The 23903-nt window shown below is 38.5% G+C and overlaps 3 protein-coding genes across 6 annotated transcripts in view; 2 read left to right on the top strand and 1 right to left on the bottom strand.

Moving 5' to 3' along the window:
* Positions 1 to 7253, top strand: part of LOC112576616 (probable Na(+)/H(+) antiporter nhx-9) — a 35895-nt gene extending 28642 nt beyond the window's left edge. For all 3 annotated transcript variants that reach the window (XM_025259208.1, XM_025259206.1, XM_025259207.1), the window contains one exon: positions 275 to 7253. In XM_025259208.1, the coding sequence (XP_025114993.1) occupies positions 275 to 1101 (827 nt within the window). In that variant the 3' untranslated portion in view covers positions 1102 to 7253. The remainder of the gene's footprint in view (positions 1 to 274) is intronic.
* LOC112576617 lies at positions 7254 to 10139 on the bottom strand. The gene is made up of 7 exons (XM_025259209.1): positions 9976 to 10139; positions 9657 to 9725; positions 9239 to 9307; positions 8792 to 8886; positions 8517 to 8616; positions 8061 to 8198; positions 7254 to 7901 (listed from the first exon to the last, which is right to left on the bottom strand). The coding sequence occupies exons 1-7, from the start codon at positions 10033 to 10035 to the stop codon at positions 7644 to 7646; spliced, it is 789 nt and encodes a 262-aa protein (XP_025114994.1). The 5' UTR covers positions 10036 to 10139; the 3' UTR covers positions 7254 to 7643.
* Positions 10140 to 11395: 1256 nt separating this feature from the next.
* Positions 11396 to 20698, top strand: LOC112553272. 2 transcript variants are annotated; one of them, XM_025220378.1, is made up of 14 exons: positions 11396 to 11675; positions 12726 to 12983; positions 13149 to 13370; positions 13779 to 13907; positions 14232 to 14374; positions 14777 to 14881; positions 15417 to 15528; positions 15760 to 16139; positions 16697 to 16852; positions 17470 to 17650; positions 18066 to 18174; positions 18528 to 18679; positions 19186 to 19389; positions 20137 to 20698. In XM_025220378.1, the coding sequence occupies exons 5-14, from the start codon at positions 14348 to 14350 to the stop codon at positions 20154 to 20156; spliced, it is 1446 nt and encodes a 481-aa protein (XP_025076163.1). In that variant the 5' UTR covers positions 11396 to 11675; positions 12726 to 12983; positions 13149 to 13370; positions 13779 to 13907; positions 14232 to 14347; the 3' UTR covers positions 20157 to 20698. The 2 variants fall into 2 exon arrangements, with proteins under 2 accessions (XP_025076163.1, XP_025076164.1); XM_025220379.1 differs by lacking the exon at positions 11396 to 11675 and adding an exon at positions 12076 to 12214.
* The last annotated feature ends 3205 nt before the right edge of the window (positions 20699 to 23903 follow it).

Below are 23903 nucleotides of genomic sequence, written 5' to 3'. Positions count from 1 at the left end.
ACATGTCGCATTACTAATACTTGTCTCTGGGTGTGAGACAGCATATGCTCACTTGCATCATATTTCTGCTAAGCATTTCCATGCAGCTGATTTGGGACATGAAAAGTTTTATTTTGCCTCATTTTTAGGAATTAACTTCCAAGAAAATAAACTCAGACAAGTGGAAGAGGCTTTATCAGTGCTGAATAGATACACATAATGTTGGATTTAGCTTGATTACTTTTCTTTTCACAAGTGATATGGAGTGCCATGATTCCATGCTACCTTTTTTAAGATTCTGAAGAACCAGAAAGCCTTCCACCTGAGGAGACAGAAGTTGAACGAGTTCTACCTTGGCGACGACAGACACAGCTTCCTCCTGTGCCTTCGTCTGTCTCACTTAGCATGCCTGATGATGAGCATCCTCTGATGTCACAAGCACCCTCGTGGGCAGACAACTTGGCCTACAACCATCTGACAGAAAGCGGTTCCCCTTACATATCACCGCAGAACACAATATCAGCTAACCAGCCTGCTTCTTCACACCGCCCGATATTTGACATCTTTCCTCCTGCAGATGGCGCTTCACCAAATGGCGACTCTAGTCTTCTTCCCAGCAGCATATCCCTCCCGCCTGCATGGGTGGACTCTCTAAGTTTCCCTCCCCCGTGGGCTTCTGGGAGTGATGATGAGCCCATCACATCACCTCAACTTCACGATGGAGGTGATGGTGAAAAGGCTAGCACTTATCTTGCATCCTCCTCCCATAAGTTTTACCCACCCTCCCATCACAGTGTTTTGGTCTCTCAAGACGGGGAAGTGGGAGAATCACATGGATCAAATGGCTCCATGCTAATTCATCCTGCCAACTCTCCAAAACATTTTCAGCCAATTAAAATGCACGAAATGTGTTCTCGGCAAGGGATCGAGGCAGAGATTATCTGTGACGAGTCTTCCTACCAGGAAGGGTTAGTGTTTCGTGTGCAACGGTGGTTGGACAGCAATGATCCCTCTGAAGCATGTGATGAGGACGCAGACGAGGGCCAAGCTCATGCTGAAGGTCATGACTGTGAAGATGATGGCATTGATCTAGGTGACACCCATCTAGAGACTCATTTTTAAGTTTGATTAGTTAAAATCGACACCAGCCATAAAAGACAAAAACTCAAGCAAACAAAAAGGAAAATAGCCCATGTTGAAGGACCCCTTTCACCCAATCTAAACTCCTTCAGCAAAACAAGGAAGAGTCTTTATCAGCCTTGTAAATAATATGGACGAAGCTATGGACACATCTGCACAAAATTTGGCTCTAACATCCTTGTCTTACTAGCATCAGGGAAGTTGAAGCCTTTTGTCGTGTATAAATGTTTCACACTTTTTCCCATGTCAAGTGCTTAAACAAAGGAAGACAAACTATCATAAACAAAGTATTCATTTGTTTTCCCACTCCAGATTAAGTGTGTGAATGCAGACAGGAATACAAAAAATGGATCTTTGGTTTACAACAAGATTACAACACAATGTGAGCTCTGCTGCAAGCTTTTTGCACGAGAAGGAAACTTTTTTCTGAAAAAAAAGTGGAGAGTGCATGGAGAAAAGAAGAGAGACACAAACTGCCATCTATCTTTAAGGAAAATGAACAAATGAAAACAAAAGTATTGTTCTTAAGTGCATTTTCTGATATTTGGTATGGAATGGTGCAGTTTTATTCCTACAACTGGATGTGTTCTCTGCGTGCAACGCCAAACCACCTGCATTAGGACTTTCATTCATCTGATTTAAGTCCGCTGATTTTTGTTGCCCGAGTAGGCACACATATTTTATTTGCTCCAAATTCTCTGGAACTAGAATGTTGCTCGTTTGATGCAATTACATTAGTGACAACATATTAATCAGAGGCATTTGTTATCAGGTAAAAGTGATCATACAATCTACTACAATTATAAAGGTACTGCCAATGGACTGTCTAAACTGTACATCGAACTAAAGTTACTGCTGAGACACCAGTAAGGAAAGTTTGGTTTCATTAATTTATACTAATATAGTAGAAGTGCTGTGAATTTGTTAAATTGTTCTACCATCTTTGTTATGACTTGCTGCTAGTTTTATTTTTGTTATGTGTTTGGTTTTGCTAGGAAAAAAATAGATGCTTTAAAAATCTTGATAGTAACTGGAAAATACCAGACTTTTACAGGCGCTGTCACTAGTTCTTCAGGTACAGAAGAGCACCCACCAATAATGCAGTTACCTCTCTAAAGTAGCAGGTTGAGATATTTTAATGCATTCATCAGAATTTTGAAAAGGAATCAAGAAAGCTAGGGATTAGCTTTCCTTACTTTCATCATACATCGATACGTCAGAATTTAAAACCCTGAATTTAAATAAAGCAATGCCTGAGGGCAGAGGAGAGTTGACTGCACCCTCTTATGGCAGAATTTTAGAACAAATATTTTGGTCTGTAAAAGTTTAACCATTCTTTCAGCATTTTCCTTTGGTGCTAAGGTTTTATTTTTTTTTTTTTTAATTTATTTTTGGGATTGTTTTTTTTTTTTTTTTGTTTTTTTTTTTTGCACACTTTTGAAAGCCAAATATTGAGTGGACATAAGTCCAGAAAAACCTGCATGTAAAGCTGAATCTTTCTCAGGTAAACCAACTGCTCAAAGAATGCTTCAAAGTTTTAAAAAGCATTGCTGCCACTTATGAGGGGTTCTGCATGTAAGAATTTTGGCAGGAAATGTAGAAATGTAGCTCCTGCCTTTTTTAATGATACCTGTTCTCAATCATTATGGTAACATATCACTTGATGTGTACACTAAATGGTAAGGAAGAACATTGCTCAGATTTCTATGAACTGCTGAATTATAAAACAGAAGAGAAAACAATCACAACCATTGTGTACGTCTGCATATAAAATTTGAAAGCAGCGATTCTCTGATTTCTTCACTTCCAGGACCTTCCTGGTCATGTTTGCAGATGCATGTACATATTTGGTGGCTCATAGAAACCTTTTTTTTTCAACATCATAAATAGTTTAGCAGAAATGACATCATTGTTTGCTTTTCATTAATGAAGACATGATTACTAATTGGAATGCTGCTATATTCAGTGGGTTAGCTTATACAATCTTGGGGTAAAGAGAGAGGGATAAGTGGGTGGGTGTATGTGTTGTGCATGTACTTTTTTGGTGCCAGCAGAACTTTGATAATGTTGCCATTTGAAGTTGACAAAATGTTAACAATATCTTTATCTAGATATGTTGAAAGGCTAAAGTCAAATGCAAATTTAAGAATGAAACATGTCCATCATAAAGCCTTGACTATACAGCATCATTAGCAACAGCTTCAATTACTAATTGCTAATTTTCACAGTACAACAAATAATGATGCTAACAGGATAGGTAAATGCCATTGAAGAATCATACGTTTGATTTTGTTGCTTATTTAAGCATTTAAAAGAAATATTTTTTATGTCAGTAAATAGTCACTAGCATATGCTTGCTATGGAGAAGCTTGGGTTTAGTGACATTTTCTGATAATTTATTCACTTAGTAACCTCAGGGTAACTTATTGAGTAATCTTAGTAGAAATGAGTTTGTCCCATAATGTGTAAAAGATAATTTTGAAATGTTGTAGGCTTATACTGATTAAGTAAATATTAAATTAAATTAATATATACAGCTGTGTTGATTACAAGTACATGTGACTTTGCTTTTGACCAGTTTGGTCAAATTTGGACTTATAATTTATGTGAATCAAAAGACAAACTACAGCTATGTAGTTAGAATAAAAAATTTAGGTTATTAATGACATGTAATATAATCGTGTTATGGTCACAGAATGCCACTGATGACATGTTCCTATAAATATTACAACCAATCACATATGCTGAATAATGTAGATGCTAATATTAATTTATTAAATATTAATTTTATTCACAAATGAATGAATGCTTAAACAAAGCATGTCAAATGTTTCAGGATGTCAGCAGCTTGGTAAGGAAAAATAGAATGCTATTTATGCAAGATTGTGTTAATGTTGACTGGTAGTAAATTTCTTGTGAAGTCAAAAGAACGTCTTTTCAGAAAAAAATGGATATTAAAAAAATGTAGTTCTCCGGTATAGTTAAAGAGGCTTGTTGAGTGTTAGCACAGTAATTACCCCATTAATGTTCTTCTTGAGTTGAGCTAGTCATTGTGACGGGATTGTTACAGTGCTGTAGGACTGTAGTGCAAGAGAAGTCAAAGCTGCGTGCTTGTTTGCATGAACCTACTGTAAGCAGGCAGAATTCTGAGCACTTCAGGACAGAGGCATTATTGAATGACCTGACCTCCAAATCAGCTTCTGCACACGTATCACATTTGATCTCATTCTGCTTGTCACCAGTCTTCATTGTAGTTGTAATTGCTGTAATACATAATGACTCTTTTAATTAATGAAGCACAAATTAATTTCCCTTGCATAAAATTTATAAAAATTCCGTTAGATACAGCTGTCCTTGCACAGTGTGCAGGAGATTTTTTTTCATTTTGGGGGGAGGGGGGAGGAGGTGTGTATGTGTGTTATTGTTAGAAGATGGCTTCAGCATTTAACTTTGTGGTGTGGTGTTGTGAGTGCAAACTTCCATACATAGAGAATTGGATCTACACACAGTGCTGATACCCTTTTACAAACCTTTTAATCAAAAGTTAATTACATTTGAAATGTCTTTGACAACAGACAACCTTGTACGTGTAAGTGCATTGACTGCTGTGATAATACCCAGCCAAACCACTTAAGATCATCATGTGACTCTTTGTGTGAACAAAAACTGATATCTTACTCACCAAGGGCTCAGTGAGACCTAACAGTACCCAAACTGCTCAGTGACAATGTAGTGCAGTTGATTTTAGTTTGCCATCAATCAACTCATATCAGTGCACTACACTTGTATACAAATTCCATGATCTGTTTTTTTAAACAAATGGAAAGTATGTGATAAAACAGTGCAATGGGAATCAGCCAATCAGCTGATACAGCAAGTTGTGACTATAGGCAGTGACCTTAAAAGCAGTGGTTAACATGCTCCTGTAAAGTTGTGGACTATACAGTATTTTTGTGCAAAAGCACATGCAAGTTATGGTAATTGCTGCCTCGTGCTTACCTCACATCATTTCGTCTGTGTTTAATGGAGTCGGTTACATTTTTTTTTATAATCTGTAGCTGAATCCATCTAATCAATTACTGTGAGAATGCGATACTTTTGATTATTAAGCTACCATCACATTTTTCTTTGCCAGTCTTTCTGGCATGACTGTATTATCCATGTTCAGTTAGATCAGGGAGTTTGTGCTTTTAATGCGTAAATGTGTCGCCCTGTATCACTATATATTTCTAGACTGAACTGAGGCTGTAACTTGTGCATCTTCTGTTGTGTGGTTTCAAAATTGCATAGCTTCTTTCCTCCTGTTTTCTTAAAATCGTGTCTTTGGATTAGTATAACTGTTCAACAACAGTTTGTTTTTGTATAAACGCATGAGAGTTGGGCTTTCTGCCCGGATCTTTGTGGTTCATAATACGTTTATAACATGGTACACAATGCATGTAAAACTTTTCAGCAAATATATCTGCATTCAAGTTTTATCAGAAAGGCTGGTGATGCAACATTGCATGTGAACCATGTTCCTTTGGGCTGAAACAGCCATCTGTTGTGCATTTGAAGAAGCTTTAGTACTTTGTGACACAGCAATTTCATAATGAGCGGTGTGAAGAAACATTCCTGAAAGTGATACTGTGTAAATAAGTGTTTTGTCTTAACATTATCATTTACGACATTGAGCAGGTGATGTGCATAAAATAATGTGTGAAATATTTATTTCTTACTTTATTTGAGTAGCTGGTCACATGTTTAAGTGGCAACGTGTACTGAGAATTTTCTTTCATACTCAGTAATATGATCATATCAGGAGCATAGTTTAGAAACTGCAACGTACATTGTCCCTTTACTAAAGGCTACTCATAGACTCCAAAGTCTTGGCATGTCAACAATAAACACTTTGAATCCCATTATTTAGCTTTATCTTCTCTCTGTATTCATTCATTCAGTCGTTTGATTGGTACCAGTTAATGAACGGTTATGCTGGTCCACTGGTACTGGCCTCCAAGCGGAATGGCTGGATAGGTGCATCAGTTGACAAGGCTCACCAGTTAGGCTCGTCTTGGGTGATGATGCTGAGCAGGTGCTGAATGGAACATCCAGTCCACTCCTTTGTGATTGCAAGTAACTTCTTCTTTTGTCCACTTCTGTATTGACCTCCTTCCAAGGATGGTTTTAGAGAAAGTGTCGTGCTAAACAGAACCAGACTTGCACTGTTTCGCTGTTGTAAGAAGGGGTTCTTGGTGTCCCGTGATGGTGGTGACTCTGCTTCATACATAGTTATTTGTTTTTGCCCCATGTAGGCAATTCACTCTGGCATTTCGTCTTAAATGCCTCTGTTCTCCTCTCTGCATTGTAGGCAGTCCAATGGCACAACAGTTAGCACCTGTTACCAATACAGTGAGGGATGACTGTCCTGGGTTCATTTCTTGTCCCAGGTACGCTGTTCTTTCTCTGCAAGTGGCTTCTATTTGCAGGCCGGCTGCCTTGCCGTGATATAGCCTTAGTTCCAGCCTCAGCCCACCCACCCCATTCATATTGCAATCCCTGTATTGCTATCATGCATATTCAAAACTTTCTTATACAGTCTTTTCTGAACAAATTAAAAGTTTTGTTCTTTGATCGACACTGAAATTTTAAAGACAGAGGTCTGAAAGCGTGGCACTTCTTAAGGCTTTTTGAAATTTGTATCCAATCACAAAAGGCAAATTTACATTTATTTGTGCACTTGCACAAAACGTGGTTGATTCTTTAAGTTATTGGTTCTTCAGCTTGCCAGTAGTGTAACAACAGTTCCGATTTATCATTTAAATGATTCAGATATGCACCTGTTTAAGTGACTAGCTTCTCTAGGCAGCAAATCTGCATAAAGCCAGTTTGCTGAATCATAACTGCACTTGCAAGCTGTTGACAGGAGGCAAACCAAAAAAAGTTCAACTCTTGTGTATACTCTGTATGCAAATTAATTTGAAGGTTAAATTACACCAATTCTCAAATAGCCGTAAGTTATGCCTTTTGCATGTTAACCATTTTCAGTAATTGTAAATGACTCTAAATGCCTGCTATATGTTGATGAAGAAGTTTGTTGTCAGCATGAAGTTTGTAAATGCAGAGAAGGTAAAACAATAAATATATTAAAAAAACCAGGTTGAGTTTTTATTTGCTCTGAGTCTTTCCTGATTTATTTAATATTGCTCAACAGAAAATGTACCATACAAAGGAAAGAGATCAAACATACAAGAAATGTTACATGGTTTTACAAGCTGTCTGACAAACTTGAAGATCATAGCAATAATGATGCTAACTTCTACTCTGGCAGTTTTTAGAAATATGCGAATACCTTATTATATGTATCCTTTTCACAGTCTGCTGTTGCTTTCCTTTTCAAGACTAAGCAAAGGTATTACGTCTTTTTTTAATGCTCTAAACTCTGTTGTTCAGGAGTGTTACATGGCATTCATAATTGTCCATAGACCAATAGATCTGTACTAAAGCTGTTACAGTCTACTAGGAAACAGTTACATCAAACAAGCTTAATATACAAATCCTGCCGAATCAAGCTTTGGAAAACCAGTTGATGCTGGGACTCCACTGTGTCTACCTAGAGGTGGAGCGCCTCCCGGATAGACAGAAGGCCCTTCAACACGTGCTGGGAACCCCACGGTGCCAGGAAAATGATGACTTTCATCATATGTTTTGTCAACTGGGTAAGCATATGATGGGTGTCCGGTGTAGATGGAGGGAACTACACCTTGCTTTGCAGTTACTGGAATGTTAATCTTTCCTGGCCCCTGCATGGGTAAAGTTTTATCATCAGTTTAGGAAATTCCCTATTTTAGTTGTGTATAAACAGTACTAATAAGTTTGACCCCAGAAATAATGGTCTTAATAAAATGTACAATGGATTTTGCGTAAGGATATTTATCAGCACAAGGCAAGATTATTCCTACCAGTGTATCCATTTTCTGTGTGTACAAATCGCCATACACATGGAGGTTGAGGGGTCGACTCTGTGAGAAGACACCTCCCAAAGGCGCATACATCTGATGCCCACCTGCTGGGATCAAATCTGCTACAGTGGAGTGAACCTGTAAGCACGACAATCATCTCAGCCAATGGCAAAATGTCTGCCCCAAGTTAATACTGTTTCTTCTCATTTGCTGCTTTCTCGAGATAGTAAGCACAACAAAAGATGCATGATTGTCTCATAAATATAAGTTGCAAACAAGTCCTGATAAAAAATACGTAAATATACCATACGACTGTTTTCTCCAATAGAGAATTTCTCCAATAGACATTAAGATACAAATGTTTAAAAAAATCTGCTATGTCTTCAATTTAACCTTTTTAGCTAACAAGAGTGTGGAATAAGGTTATAAAAAACACATATACAGGAAAAGAATTACCGTTTTAAGCACGGTTAAGGCTTTACGTTTGTCTCCCTCATATGGGAATGTACTCAATATGAACTCTTCCCCAACAGCTGTTTGAGCATCAGTTAATGATCTGCAAGGAACAATGCGCCAAAGATGGCCAGAATCATTTCTTCACTCTTTATTCAAATAAAATGTTTTGATGCCAGCAAAAGTGACTGTACAAATTAAAATGTTGGAGTGTTGTGGTAACATCAACAGGTATGTCAAATTAATATCCTGGAGCTTCAAACGCTGCATAACAATACCTTTTCACAGAATCCAGACCACGGAGCCGATCCTGATGAATTGGTATTGCTTGCAGTATTAAACGGGCATCCTGGCATGTCATCCAACATAACCTCTGTCATGAAAAATATAAAGTTATTTAATAATAAAACATTCTTTGCAAAAAGAATTTCACAAACTATTACAAATGACTGGTTAGTAAATATATCAATTGTATCACAGTTCTTTGTGTAGCAAAACACACCTGTTAAGCAGTTATCACAATTTAAGCAAAAGACCACAATGAAATATGACAATAATTCCAGAAATGATTAGCATTCAGTATCACCAGAAAAAAAAAACATGCCATCACGACATAACAAGTCGTAAAGTCTGGAAGATGAAACTAAAAACATGAATTTTCTAGGGTTTTCATTCCATGGCTATAGATTATACACTTAGTATACTTATAACGGCTAAGAACTGACTGGTTCCAACATTCTGATGGCTTTGATTTTGTCATCTGAGCGGCTAAAAGCATGCAGCACAAGAGATGCCTGCAAAGATTTCAAAATATCTTTAAACAAAAAAGTCAAATTAGATGATACAATCACCTGACTGGAAAGTAACAGAAAGATCTTGAGCACTGAAAAATACTCTACAAGAAAATGGGCCAAAATATTTTTGCGACATTATTCAAATCTGAGCAATTTTACTTTGGAATTTTCAAGTGAAAAATTTTAACAATCAAACACAAAATAATGTAAGGATAAAAAAATAGCTCATTTTGTTATTTTTAAAAATTTTCAAGTATTAGGTATCCTAATAACATTGCTGTTTAAGGGTTTGTATGTGGATTTGACCTCGATGATTTTTGGCATGAAGACAAGGAAATCTACTTTTCACCTGTTGTGCATTAAGAAATCCTCGTGATGAATACAGTATAGTAAGTTTTCTGTAAGGAGAATCGGTTTCCTGAAACACAATTCGACCAAAATATTAACTTTCACGTTAGTCTTACAGTAGATGCTTCATACATAATCGTTTATCTTAAAACATGTCCATATGCTCACTCTTACTGGTTACTCTTGTTGTTGTTGCTGTGTGTGTGTGTGTACGACAGATAGCAGGTCTGTGGAGAAACCACTTGTCATCATTTGTGCTGTGTGTATAGATCATTACGATTACTCAGCGCGACCAGACAACGTGGCTTAGAAAATCGTACTTGCTGTATCCTGGCAAGAAAAGTGCGGAATTCTACATCTGACATCGATTCTTTCGTCATAATTATATTGAAAGTATGCCGAAAGATTCAGTCAGCAGCTGTATCGACCTCCAAACAACAGATGCCAACTGCTCAGCGACGAAAGGGCTCAAGATGTCCCTGGTTTCCTAGCAACGCAGCAACTTCCTGTTAGGCCGGGGATGTGTGCAGAGTTACCTCCCACATCACGTGATCTGGCGAAGACGACTTTAACACGTTACTAAAATAACAGAAAATATTAGCACAGCGGAATTTTTGAAACTGTAAGGTCTTACATATGCCAGCTAAGATGACAGAACACTGGCCGTGTTTGAGTTAGAGAGTCAAGAAATTTAAATGTCTATAGACATACTGTTTTCATGTTGTGTTGCGTGTGTCCGTGTGTTTTATTAATTGTCTGTGTACTTTAATTATTATTATTTTCCTCAACTGCGAGTTGGGCACATACGATCTGTTTGTGCTCTATTTTTTCATCTTTATTTGTTCTTATTTGTGTACAGCACATTGAGTCTGCTCTATAGCAGAAAATGCCCTATATATATAAATATATTTATTATTATTACTGTTTGTATAATAATAAATACAAATTTGTAAAGCGCATACTCACATTCCTTAGGAGTAAGCTCTTAGCGCTTAAGAAAAAAAACGAAACATGGACAGCATACGAGGTACAGGAAAACAAACAAATAACATACATATAGCTTTCTGTTTCGATCGAGTCGAATAATATATGCGCGATCTCTGCAGGCAAAAACATTAGTCAGACGGACTCAGACCAGAGACTAAGTACGTCACTATTTGTATCTATTATAAAAAAAAACTTCTACAATTGCTGTTTTGCTGGTAAGCTATTTTTTAAGCATGTTCCTGTGTTACAAAGCAAAGTAGAAGTTATTGCTAAGACACTCGACCGTTAGACAAATCAGGGGATTGTTCAGGGGAGACCATCAAGCTTATCTGTAAGTATTTAATGGTAGCTTCCCCTTTTTCACAAATGTGAAGTAAATTGAAAAGACTCAAGTACTATAGTTTGTTCTTGTTTGACAAACTGAGTTATTTATTTATGTCGATACATCGATTACATGCTTATATTTCCGAAAAGTGCTGCTTTCGAATGGCTTTTGATCAACTCTCTGAGACACTTGTCAGAACACCAAACTTCTAGTTTGTCGGTGAGGGTGGCGGAGCAGATCCCAACTTGACCAAAACAAATTTAGTCTTTAATAGAAAGCCTTTAATTAGTTTCAAACAGGGTGTGTACTATAACCGCAGTCTCTTCCTTCAGTCATTCTGGGATTCCATACGCGGTGTTATTAGAATGTCTGTGACGTTAGCTCACCGTCGATGATGATCACTGTGGCTGATATCGCGAAGTCCGCCTACCACTGGAGTGCAATGATAAAAGTGCGTTGTGAAATAGCTTTTGTTCATGTGACATATGACATGTTCCCTGATGCACAATCTATATTTTGCACTCATCCTGTATTGAGACTGACTCAATTGTGGATGATCGAGCCACTCAGTACTTGAGCAACATTTTCAACTATAAAACATCGAAAAGAAACGGAAAATTAGCTCAGCTGCCTCTTTCGGACCAGTTTCGGACCAAACAACATCGTCGGCAACAGTAGGTGGAAGGGAGGACTGGTGTCCCTGACAAGGTATGACAAGGGGGAGATAATAGTCATTTTTTTCCCTTTATTATCTCTTATCACACTTTTCTTCCATCTGCCCTCGTCATTCCCTTCAAACTCGAAAAGTTTCAAAATAACAGTGTACTGCGCAACACTAAAATGTTTGATGGAAAAGCGTTTCCTATAAGATGACAATTAAAAGTTAAGCTACAAGAGAAAACAACATTACATGTAGTAGTTATTATTATTGTGCTGCAAGTCGACCAACCAGAGGACGAGGGCGATGTGGTAAAACAAAAGCACTTTGTCGCGTAAGGTTAGAGTCGGAGCACGTTCTTTCTTTATGTGACACACGATCATATCGTTGACCTTCGGGGGTCCCCCCCCCCCCCGACTGGACCGATCAGTAATCGGTTATCTCTCTTAATGGAGGGTGAGATGTGTGTTTGTGGAGACTATGACAGGCATGCAGCAATCCACCGTTTGTCCTAAGGTATCCTCGCCAAATGTTGCAGGAATATTGCTTTCATTTAAATTTTGGTCATGGACTATGTTTTGTAAAAAAGGTAAAGGTCATACCTCCATCGATTTTTTAAATATTTTTTTTTTTTTTTAGGTTGTCCGATGATGGTGGGGAGGTGGGAAGGGATAGGCAACGAGGTATTCGGTAGTGTGGTGGTTAAAACGCTCGCTTGTCACCACTACAGTGAGCGGCCCAGGGTTCAGATCTCATCTCGGGACACTCTATGGTGTGACACCTATACACAGGGCTGAGCGTTGGGGAGTTTTCTCCGGGTACTCAGGTTTCCTTCCATAGTGCGAAATCGCAGCAAGGTTGAAGCACTTTCCTACTAATAAACCAACCAAATCAGGAGGAGATAGGCGTTAGGTATGGGGCGCCAAGAGGGAAATTTTCTCTAATTTTTTCTCTATAGCTATACAATGCATTATATATATATAATTCTATTTTGTAGCTACAGATTGCATTCTGTAAGTATAGAATGAATTGTATAGCTATAGAATGGAAGATTATTGTGTGACCTGTTGGTTGGCTAATTCTTTAATCACTTTCAACAGCTCAAGTAAAGATGGGCAAGATCAAGTCCTGTGCTATTTCACTTCATGGTCAGAAGGAAGTTTACCGTGAGGGAGAGCTGGTCAGCGGGGTGGTTGTACTCGATGTCCTCGAGCCCGTGACAGCCAAAAGTATTCGCATTTACTGCTATGGCCAGAGTCTGACAAAGTGGTCCAGAGAATTTACACGAGACTGGAACTCGAACAACATAGGCAGCGAAAAGTACTTTGGTCACGTGGTCACACTAGCTGCGAATAAAGGTAGATGCAAGCTCTATGTCGTGATGCAAGAGGATATTTATGTCATGGACTTGATAAAGAGAAAGAATTGGTTTTTGTCACAAATACAGAAGGTGCAGGCTGTGAATAACTTAGTCGTTCTGGTCCATCAAGTTTTTTTCACCAGTTTTCTTGATCATGTTTCAGGAAAAGAAGAAACAGTACAACTGACCGTCGGGGTGCACCGTTGGAAGTTTTCTTTTCGTTTGCCTGGCAAGTAACCTGCCCTCGTCATTTGAGGGCGAGTATGGGGCAGTGCGCTGGTGGTTAAAGGTTGAGGTGGACAAGCCATTCCCATTTCTCAACAACACGTGGTACAAGGCGTTCACAGTCCTCAGTAAACTCAACCTCAACGAAGCAGTCTATCAGGTCAGTATAACATTGATAGGAGGCTGCTACTGAATAATTATGTCAAGATATTAGCTGGCTTGGTTGTTTGAATGCTACATCGTGCCAGCAACTAGGACTATACCACACCAAATATTACAGAGTGTGTCAACCGTTGAATGATCAGGATTTATTGTTGTAACAGCTTAAAAATTAAATGTCTTTAGTTTACTAAAAAAGAATCCATTTGGGCATGAGCTGATCAGTAGTGCTAATGACCAGGCCACATTAATTTCAAACCATACAACACTACACCTTTCTCTTTGAGGTAGAATAAATTGAGGCAGAGACACTAAACGTGAATTTAAATGAACAAGACTTGAGTATTTCTGTTATGAAAGGTTATCTTCTTCAGTTGTTGTTTCATTGGTAAGCTATGTTTCTGTACAGGCTCCTATGAAACAAAGTAAAGAAAAATTGATCTCTAAGAATCTTGGCATAGGAAATGCTGGCAGCTCAGTCTTACAGCAAAGACTGACAAATTTGGGTACTGTCCAGGGGAGGCCATTAGTCTTTTCAGTAAGTATTTTATAGTACACTCCTTTTTCTTAGAAAGTAACTCAAGTACAATTTTATTTTTTCAAACGAATTTTTTATGTGCTTGCTATAACTGACTAAATAACCTTATTTTGTAAAATCTTTAAACATTTTAGTCACCACTCGTCCTGGCCACCAAATAAAATATTGCTGCTGCAGATTTCTGTACAGAATGTGGGAATCAGTTATGACATTTTAACTTGTAAATTGAATTCAATAAGAGCTTTTGAGTCATCATTTAGTTATTAAAGACTCCATGCCAATGTTTATCATATATAAAATATAAAACATAAATTGTTATTACAGTTGAGGCCAAAAATAACAGTACTAAAGACCTGGGGAAAATCAGCATTATCCTCGTTCAGCAGACTACTTTCAAAGCCAATGATGAACAAAAAACAACCAGCATTGGACTTGTACCCATGGAAACAGAAGTGACAGTTGGAAAGGTTCTGCCCAGATAATTACCATTAGTTTAATTTTATTTCTTTTTGTTTCATACTGAATCTTCATGTTTCAAAACAAACATGCATTACAAATCACGCACACACACACACACACTCTCTCGCTCATGTGCAAAATATAATAGAGAACACCAGGATGAAGGGAGGTGCTAGCTTAGTTTATGCCAATGTAACAACCAAAATCTGAGCCCCTCACTCTGTTGTGTTCATGAGTCACAAGCCTTTAACTGGTTGATATCAGAGATTTTATTCCAGGTAATTTTATTTTAGCTACTGTTATAAATTTTTTAAAGCAACTGTATATTTTTAGCTACTGCATCAATATTTTTAGCTAGTGTTTACAGTTTTGCTCTGTTTTAAAAAATTATGAAACTGAAATTGTTTTAGGGGCAGACAATCACACTAGATGCTCTGCAAATCAAAATTCCTGCTGTTCCTCCTTCTACTCGCAAAAACACTTGTCACATCATCTGTGTTACATACATGATCAAGGTAGGTCTCATCCATTACCTGAATTGCAAATGTAGTGAAGGTAATCTTTATTTACAGTGATTCTTTAGACATCATCAGTAACTTGTTTCTTTGATAAAGCACTCATTTAGCTAAACAGTGAAACCACTCATCTGTGGAATCATCTTGAGAATCAATAAATATATGTTTAACATGTACAGTTAAGGCTATTTACGATAGGCAGGTCTATTCAAACTTTATCATCATTCTCTTAATGGCTGCTTTAGTGTTAGTAAAGGCATCTGCAGGTTAGTACTTCTGTCACAAGCAGTCCAGTAGAATGAATAATTTGTAAATACATTTGTCAATTGAATGAAATATTTACTTCCAGTCTTTCGTAATTCGAGAGTAGTCAGTGAACAATCAGGCAGTGTCTGAGATACGTTGAAATGTTTTCAGTTTTAGTTCAAATGATGCATTAGAACATTTGCTTGTTGTAAATAAAACAACCATTAGAATGCCATTCATTAAAAATTATCCGTATTTAAAATTTTCACAAAATTTGTATACTCTTTAGGTGACAGTGCAAATACCCTGGGGCTTCAACCTGGATGTGGGGCTTCCCATTGCCATTGGTACTATACCAAGAAGAAAGTCGACGCAGGCCCCTCAACAGAGTAGTGCCTTCGGTACCATGCTAACATTTTTAATGGAAGTTAATATTTATTTAAGAGCTACTAGAACTTGTAAATAATGTGTCAGTGGTCTATAGCCTGACACTGATGTAAAACTACAAAGATGCTTGTTGGAGATGAATACGAGGTTAATAAAAAAAATCACGTGGCTATAACCATCCTTGTTTATGTAAATATAAAAGGAACAGATCTTTAAAACACAACTCTTCTTAATTCTGTTCAAAGAACTGGATGCGCGAGACACCATAACATACACGCGATGTGAATTTGGAATAACTCCTTGCACAAAAAGTCACGAGAACTTTGTCAACTTCCCATATACACCCATGTGTGCCTACGTCCCAGAGGGCTCCCTAGGTCTTCCAACACTCCCACAAGCAGCAGCAGCAGCAGCAGCAGCTCCAAGCACCAAGCCACAGAAACAGCAGCAAGCAGCAAAGGAAAGCAAGAGAGACGGGCAGATTCATGTGTCAGGTGGAGCCATGGCACCTGCACACCCGCTTAACCCATCTTTGCCATTGGCTTCTCCTCCTACTTACGAGGATGTGCTGAAGATGGACCAAGAAGGACAAGCTCGGACCCCTCAAGCTGCTAGCCCTATGAAGGTGAGGTAGCCATAGTCAGATAGAATCCACTAACACAAATACACACGAAGGCCGTACACACTGGCCTTGTCGGTGTCTGGAGTAACGCGGGGGTACTCCGCGCTGACGTCACGGGACTAACGGTGCTCCTAGCCCACGTGCTGCTGGGTGCTGGACCGAAGGCGATTAACGAATGGTCCTGGGAGGAGATTCTTCCTTATCCAGAAGAAGACATTCAAGTGAGACATTCAAGTGCTGGTGCTTTCATAGACTGCTGTGTACAAATTGTCTACTTCCATTATTTTTATTAAGTTATCTCCTCCTAGAGAAGAAGATCTTGGATCAGGTGGTCCGTGGTCAGCCAATAAAGCTAGAAGTTGATGGCAAAGCCAACAAACGTTGGCTGAGTAGCCTCCCTCCGTTGGGACTGCCATGGTGGTGGTTATTTGAAGGGGATCATGAAACTATAAGGCAAGAAACTATCAACATAAGTTGTCGTATTTGCAGTAACCATATCTTTAGTAATACTTTTGATGCTTTCACACACACATCTGAAGCATTAATATCTTCTGCTCCAGGCCAGCCCTGTTCTCCCAGAGCCAGCTATGGACCCTTGTGCATTTCTTTTGATGCGTTTTCCTGACCTGCTGTTGGCAGACTTCCGCAACTTATTGCAGCAAGAACATGACTGCCTGGAAGAATATAATGCATCTGTTGTCGCCATAGCACCACAGGTATATTTAGACATTTTGATGTTTGTGTGTCCACTGAAAAGTGTTGTCTTGTTCTTACAGGCATCAGATTTTCTGTACCTAAAAACCACCGGCATGATTGCGTGCATCCACATATGCATTTATGTTGTCGAGATTTCAGTTAAAGCTTTTTCCATTAGTTTTTAAAAAAGTAATGGTCTGTTGATATTTTTTGATGATTTAGCTGTTAAAGGGGCGCTGTTTGGTTTCTCTTACTCTATAATGTATATAATGTATGTAATACATAATGTATAACCACTTGGGTAGAAGGTAATATTTATGTTGTTTTGCATTATCAAAAACAGAGATGCATTTTATACTGCCTGTCAGTGTTCACATATCACTGCTCCAAGGTGTTTGAAAGCAGTTTTTACTTGTTTGTCATGGTGGCTCTAAAAATGTAGGGGAAAAGAGAGTAGATTAAATAAAATACTCAGCACAGTTCAGGAGACACTAACAGTTCAATGACAACACCACAATGATAAATGAGAACAGTACTTTTGGAGTGTTGTGTCTTATTGTCTTGTCTTCTGCATTTTATAACTTCTTAAAATTCATATGCAGTTTTCCACAGTTGATTTGTCAGCTTTCCTTATCAGGTCATCACACAGCATGCATCTTCAAGCAGGGTATGGCCTGAAAGGACAGCAGTAGCTGTTCTTATATTCCCTGCAATGACTACAGCTGAGGAATGGTTTAGCAGTTTAGCTAGCAGAAACCTTACCTGGCTCAACAACTGTGACACAGTTCTTTCCCCTGGAAAGTGGCATTACCCTACAGGTAGTCTGATCTTTTATTTCATCTTTTTCTCATGTTTTATGCCTTTATTTATTTATCATATATTATTTTGTTACATCCTATTTTCTGTATATATGTATGGACTTGTGTGCATACATGTACTTGCATGTAAACCATCATTAAGCTCATCTCCATGCAATGGTCCAATTTCATGTAATATACTCAGGCTAGTAATCACTTATTGGCGATCAGAACAGGGGATGGCAAATGTATGGACAAGAAAGGAAAAAATATGGTTATTAACTTTCACAATTTTAAAAGACTGGAGATAGTAGCATGCTAAATGTTTGTGTTGAATTATAACTAAGAAAATGATGTTACAAGAATCCTCTAACCATATTACTTGAATAATACATTTCAGGAAAATAATATTCCTTTTTTGTTTGTTTTACTGCAGAGGATCGTTTGTCTTTCTCACTCACTATTCTCCAGAGAAAAGACAACATTGCAGAAGAAGAAGTGAAGACATATTTAAAGAACAATGCATCACCATACGCTGAATTTAGGTATTAAATTTCATTATGTCTCAGCTCTGCAGACTGTGAAACTAGTCTCTAACGATTTAGTCATTGAAAAGACTTTCTGAGCATGAGCCAATGTTTATTACTTGGCCTAGCAACAGTTAATCCATAGCCTTAGGGTAGCTTGATTTGACCATGAACACAGCCTTAAAACCAAAAACATTTTCTGCTAATCATTTTTAAATAAAATTCTGTTGAAATAACAAGTTAACAACAAGGAAGCTAAGTACTATAAATAAACTACATGTATTAACAAATAAAGAATTTTATGCCAGTTTTTTATAAGTTGCTGAGGTATACGAGAATGCAAAGTTTTTAAAGTCATTTGTTAATTGCAGAAAAAAATGTAGAGGTATACTGCCATTTTCAAGTTCCAAAGATTTAAAAACATTATCTGGCACATGGTTAACACCTGGAGTTGATACTTTAGTATTGGGCGCATGGCCGAGCCTGTCCAGTTATTTCACCTACAAAGAGATGAGCTCCTCTTGTGAGTATGATTCAGTAAACTTTATTGGCATCAGCTTCATTTCTCCCTCCATTGGCCCTTTGATCCTTTTCTTTTTCATCTTAGTACCAGACTGACTTTTTAAACGAAAAGCCTTTTGACAGTATGTTGTAATCTTTGCTGTATGTACATGTGTGTTTATATTGCTTAGCAAGTGTAAAGGACTGGATGATGCACAATTTTTTTCTAACCATTAGGTTACCACTATAACCCTTTAAATCAGGGTTACTTTAGGGTACAAGTGCAGTTTACGTGATCTGGAAGTGCAGTGGTTAAACCACTCGCTTGTCACCACTGCAGTGAGCGGCTCAGGGTTCAGATCCCGTCACGGGACACTCTATGTATGCAACACTTGTATGCAGTCTGGGTGTTGGGGGTTGTCTCCGGATACTCTGGTTTCCTCCACCACCCTAGTGCGAAATCGCCGCAAGGTTGAAGCACTTTCCTACTAAATAAACCAACTAACCACTCTGTATGTGTTTTTGCAGATGCAAGTGAACACCCCAGCCCCTATGACAATCTTGCAGTCATCTTTGTATCAGAAAATACTGCATGGTTCAATGCCAAAGCTGCTAGCGCAGCACAAGATGTCTGCAATGGTGCTTCATCACATGATGACAACAGCAATGATGCTGATGCTGAGAAAGAGGAAAAAGCTGAGGATGTACTTTCGGAGTCAGAGAAGTTTAGAGGTGTGGAATAAAGAAACATGCCCTAACGATTAAAAAAAATCGTGAGATACTGTGCAAAGTGCTGCTTTCAGACATTTGTGATGTTATTCTTGATAACACATAAACTTAGAACTTTGTAGTATGGTAGACTTTTTTCTAATACGTTGTCTAATATCCTCCAGAATAATGTTCCAATGTTGTATGGAGATTCTGACATTGTATGCCTACAATAAGATTTTTGGGAGTGATATAAACTCCATAAATGTATTTATACTTTCTTCAAATCTCTCCTTTTGCTTTATTTTACTGCAAAGGAAAACTGATCACAACAGGGATTTATCTTTAATAAAAACATCTTTAATTCAAATGTTTTTCATTTGAAGCACCTATCTACTCCTTTAGATATAATTTTAGTAAAGCAAACCTTTTGCTTTGTGTACAGTTCTTATTAGGTGAGAGAATATCATCGTCCTTAAAGTTTGAATTTTGAAATTATATTTCCATTCTTGTGGAACATTCTGTATCATTCTGTTAATTTGTATTTCAGCAGAAGATATAGTTTTAATGTCATCATTGTTTGTTGTGCAATAAATTGTACATAAATTCTTTTTGAAGAAGGTAAGCTATTACATGAGCAATAGTACAAAGATCTATTTTTAGAAATAAATTAACAGCGCCTGTCACCAATACTGTGATGGTTGGCTGTCCTGGGTTCAACTCTCGTTTTGGGCACGCTGTTCTTTATCTGCATGTGACATCTGTTTACAGGGCTGGCTGCCTGGCCATGATATACCCGTAGTTGCTGGCTGGGTATAAACCACCATCTCCCTTAACCCCTCGCTGTACTCAGAAACTGAATGGCACGATCCTGAGATCCACGATGCCAGCGTTTCAATCAGCAAACTTAAAAAAATAACTGCACGAAACTGATTTGCAAGAGGGTGCTGTCGGTATTTTGTCTAGATTCTTCTTTGCTAGAAGGATTCGCAACATATTTTTTCAAAGAAAAAGAAAACTTTTATTACTTATAATATTGTATACCGAATCGTTAGGGCGGTGTTTTAATAACTGTAGTGAAATTTCTGTTGAAAAGAATTATTTTAACGATTATGAAATTGTTGGCGTTCATTTCATCGTTGTTTGTTTTACCTTTAAAAACTATTGTCTGGGCGTATGTTTGAGGGGAGGAAATAATTTTGTTCTGCTAGTCGCTCGCTTTGAGTGTTTGTGCTTTGCATATATGTGTGACTGATAATTATCTTTTGTGGAGATTCTGCTTTAATGCTTCATTCGCCTCCATCCCATGTAAATAAAAGTGTGTGGGTGAGTGTATGCTGCTCTACGCCTCTGGGCTGTGTGTGTGTGTGTGAATGCGTGTGTGTGTGATACTGATGATGGTCGAATAGAAGACCATAGAGACAAAAGAAATGAATGAAACATGATCGACCTCTTGGCTCTTGCTACTATAAATGTCTGACAAGGTGTGTGATGAGGCCAGTGTACCTCTGTATACGACGCGAACATCATCAGGTAAATATTAACTTTTGTTTTGCAACTTTCAAAGGAGGCACTTACAGTTAATGCAGTTACTGAAGATGACTAATGTTGTAGTTTTCATCTCTACAATCACTAAAAAGAGATTTGTTTGCTGAAAAATTTTGACAAACTTCCAGCTTTAATAGCTTTGGAAACAACTTCGCTTTAGAACCAGTCCTGTAAACTGTATTAAATGGTGTGTTCACAAATTCTTTAGAAACCTTTTGAGAACTGCATTAATGAACTAAGCAGCTGATACAAGACTATTCTCTCCATATACTAGCTCATATATATATATACAAGGCCGGCTGTTTCGCTAGGAAGCTGTTTAAGTTGTTGGTTCGGAGTAACCATCCCCCAGCCCCTGTACTGCACCCTTCACTGAGCTCAGTCCACGCTGACTGAACACAGAACATCACTGGATCCAGTCGGCAAGCCACGCGCACTGACTGTTTGATAAAGGTGCGAACTTGAAGTAGTCTACACTACTGTACATCTCGTAGAGCAACAATAAATGTCCATTATAAATATTTTATCCTCGCTTTATTTAGCGTTTTTTTCCAGTCAGAAGTTCTGACCATGACCAACACAAGTAATGAAGCAGTCAAGACTAACTTTTTACCGTGGGACAATCCAAACGACCTCCTCACTCACAAAGACTACCTGATGGCAGTCCTCATCTTCAACTGTGTCGTCAAGCCTGTCGTCGTGGCTGTCGGCCTGCCGTCTAACATCATCAACTGTGTGGTGTTCTGGCGCCAGGGACTCCAGGACCGCATGAACGTCTGTCTCTTGGCGCTGTCTGTGGCGGACCTCGGTCTGATCTTTATGACAGCACTGTTTAGTATTAGTTATTATCTAGAAAAAATTGACCCCGTCACCTGCGATGGTTTTTATGCTTACTTTCAAGCGTACTTTTCCGGAGTGAGTCAGGGGTTTCGCACTGCTTCTGGATGTATCACCATGGTGATAGCCGTAGAACGCTGTCTGTGTGTCACGTTTCCCTTGAAGGCGGCCTCTTTGATCAGCACTCGCAACATGTCGGTCGTCATGGTTTTTATTGGATGTTTTTCCCAGGTAGCTTTCTTCACAATGCCCGCACGGTTTGTAGTAACTGCCGGTAACAGTAGCACATCCAAGATGGGAGTCGTCAGCTCCGACTTGTACCTGAAGAATCAAGTTTTCTTCACAGTCTTTGAAAACATTGTGATGATGAGCGTGCTACCCACAGCGACCTTTTTTATTATTTCTTTGTCCACCGGCCTGACTGTGGTCAAGCTGAGAGCCGCCGTCAGATGGCGGAAGACGACGAGTTCCTGTAATGATGGAGGACAAGGTCAGCACACAGCTGTGACCAAGATGTTGGTGATGGTGTCCAGCTTCTACATCCTGACCACCATACCCTGGGTCGTCTTCTACCTCGCCGCCTTGACTGTGCAAGAGTTTTCTCTCGCGGGCCAATACTATAATTTATATGGGACATCCATTGTTGCCGTCTATCACCTGCCTTATATCAATAGTTCTGTAGGCTTCTTCGTGTACTTCAACAGGTCCACGCGCTTTCGAAAAGATGTTTCAAACATGTGCGGTGGTTGCTGCAAAGGAAGCTTGGAGGAAGACACGAGGTAGGAGCTGTTGGTAAGGAACTGAGCAACATTTAGAAAAATCTCCCGAGCAAGAGTTCCTGTGGTGCGACAGCAGAGTGAATTTAGGAAAGGGATGACGAGGTGGTGAAAATGCCAACCACAGATGGCGAAAGTATCATCTCAAATTGTAACTGACTTGCTATCTAGCGAAAAAAACATCTTATCGTCAATTTCTTTGCTTTCCCTCGTTTTTTCTGATTTACTGAGAATCGTGAAGCCGCTAGATTGTTTTGTTCCAGAATATTTTTTATTCTGTATATCGTTACATGGCTGTTACTTATTTCCCAAGGAATTAAATAATAAGTAAATGCTTATAATATATATTCTAACTATATTTTCAACGTTTTCTTTTCAAAATGACTATTTTAATTTTATCGACTCAACATTTAGACAGCCACTAAGAAAATGATGTATCTTAATTGTTAAAAAAAAAATCCACACATTTCAAACCCTCCTTCACATTTTTGCAGACATCTACATCCACTAGCAACATAAAAAGATGCATGCTGATGAAAACGTTTCGATGATTGTCACAAAAACTTTAAAGTAAAATGATTTACAGACTGTAACCTTTTATTTCTTGCTGTCGGTAAAATAAAACTACTCTCTCTAACGATTAACACAAAAGGAACTTTATGAATACACGTTCATGACAGTATTTACAGATTGTGATTTCAGCCCTTTGAAGTATTCGTATTACATTTTTGGAATTAATTTCCGGTTTCAGCCAACGCAACAGATTATGACCATCTCAATAAGGCTTTACCTATTATCCGAAGTTTTCATATGAAACCGTTCGTGAGTCCAATGAGTGTCAAGCAAAGATTCAGTTTCCATTGTTTATCTGAGAACAAGCTTCAAGCGTTTTTAACCCACACACACAACATAACCTCCGGATTTCTCTCAGAGAAGCTTCGGCATTGCTGTCAATGTCACTAAACAATAAGCCGCACCACACATAGTAGTATGCCCTAGAACAGGCCTAGATGTCTGGCCTTGGTCAGCAACAACACAAGTCAAACGTGACCACCATACTCGGTAATGTCAGGTGGAGGGGGATCACAATTAGTGACAACCACAGCACACCTATTATCCAGTTGTTTCTCTACATTGTAACATCTTTAATTACGGAAATATCCTTACGAACTCTCGCACGCTTTTCCGATACCTTAAGACAATTTTGTTAACGGATGCAAAAGAAACTGAGACGAAAGCACAAATGCTCACAGACACAGTTTAAAGTGGTGGCGACTAGGTGCTGCAATGTTACCTGTAGTCCCGTGGATTTGGAAGAAACTTGGCGGCACCACTCATGCCACCCGGGGTGGGCGCATTCAGTCGTAAAAGCGGCAA

The sequence above is a fragment of the Pomacea canaliculata genome, linkage group LG12 (assembly GCF_003073045.1).
Source record: "Pomacea canaliculata isolate SZHN2017 linkage group LG12, ASM307304v1, whole genome shotgun sequence".
Lineage (NCBI taxonomy): Eukaryota > Metazoa > Mollusca > Gastropoda > Architaenioglossa > Ampullariidae > Pomacea > Pomacea canaliculata.
The sequence above is the reverse complement of the archived record's forward strand: the minus strand, read 5'-3'. Positions and strand labels throughout refer to the sequence as shown.

Excerpts from the sequence above, each read along its gene's own strand:
- LOC112576617 (XM_025259209.1), bottom strand. The coding sequence starts at position 10,035 with ATGACGAAAGAATCGATGTCAGATGTAGAATTCCGCACTTTTCTTGCC. Across the intron at positions 9,308-9,656 it reads GATTTCTTAATGCACAACAG|GCATCTCTTGTGCTGCATGC; the intron begins GTGAAAAGTAGA and ends AAATCTTTGCAG. Across the intron at positions 8,617-8,791 it reads GGTCTGGATTCTGTGAAAAG|ATCATTAACTGATGCTCAAA; the intron begins GTATTGTTATGC and ends TGTTCCTTGCAG.
- LOC112553272 (XM_025220378.1), top strand. The coding sequence starts at position 14,348 with ATGGAAACAGAAGTGACAGTTGGAAAG. Across the intron at positions 16,853-17,469 it reads TTGTCGCCATAGCACCACAG|GTCATCACACAGCATGCATC; the intron begins GTATATTTAGAC and ends TTTCCTTATCAG. Across the intron at positions 18,680-19,185 it reads CAAAGAGATGAGCTCCTCTT|ATGCAAGTGAACACCCCAGC; the intron begins GTGAGTATGATT and ends GTGTTTTTGCAG.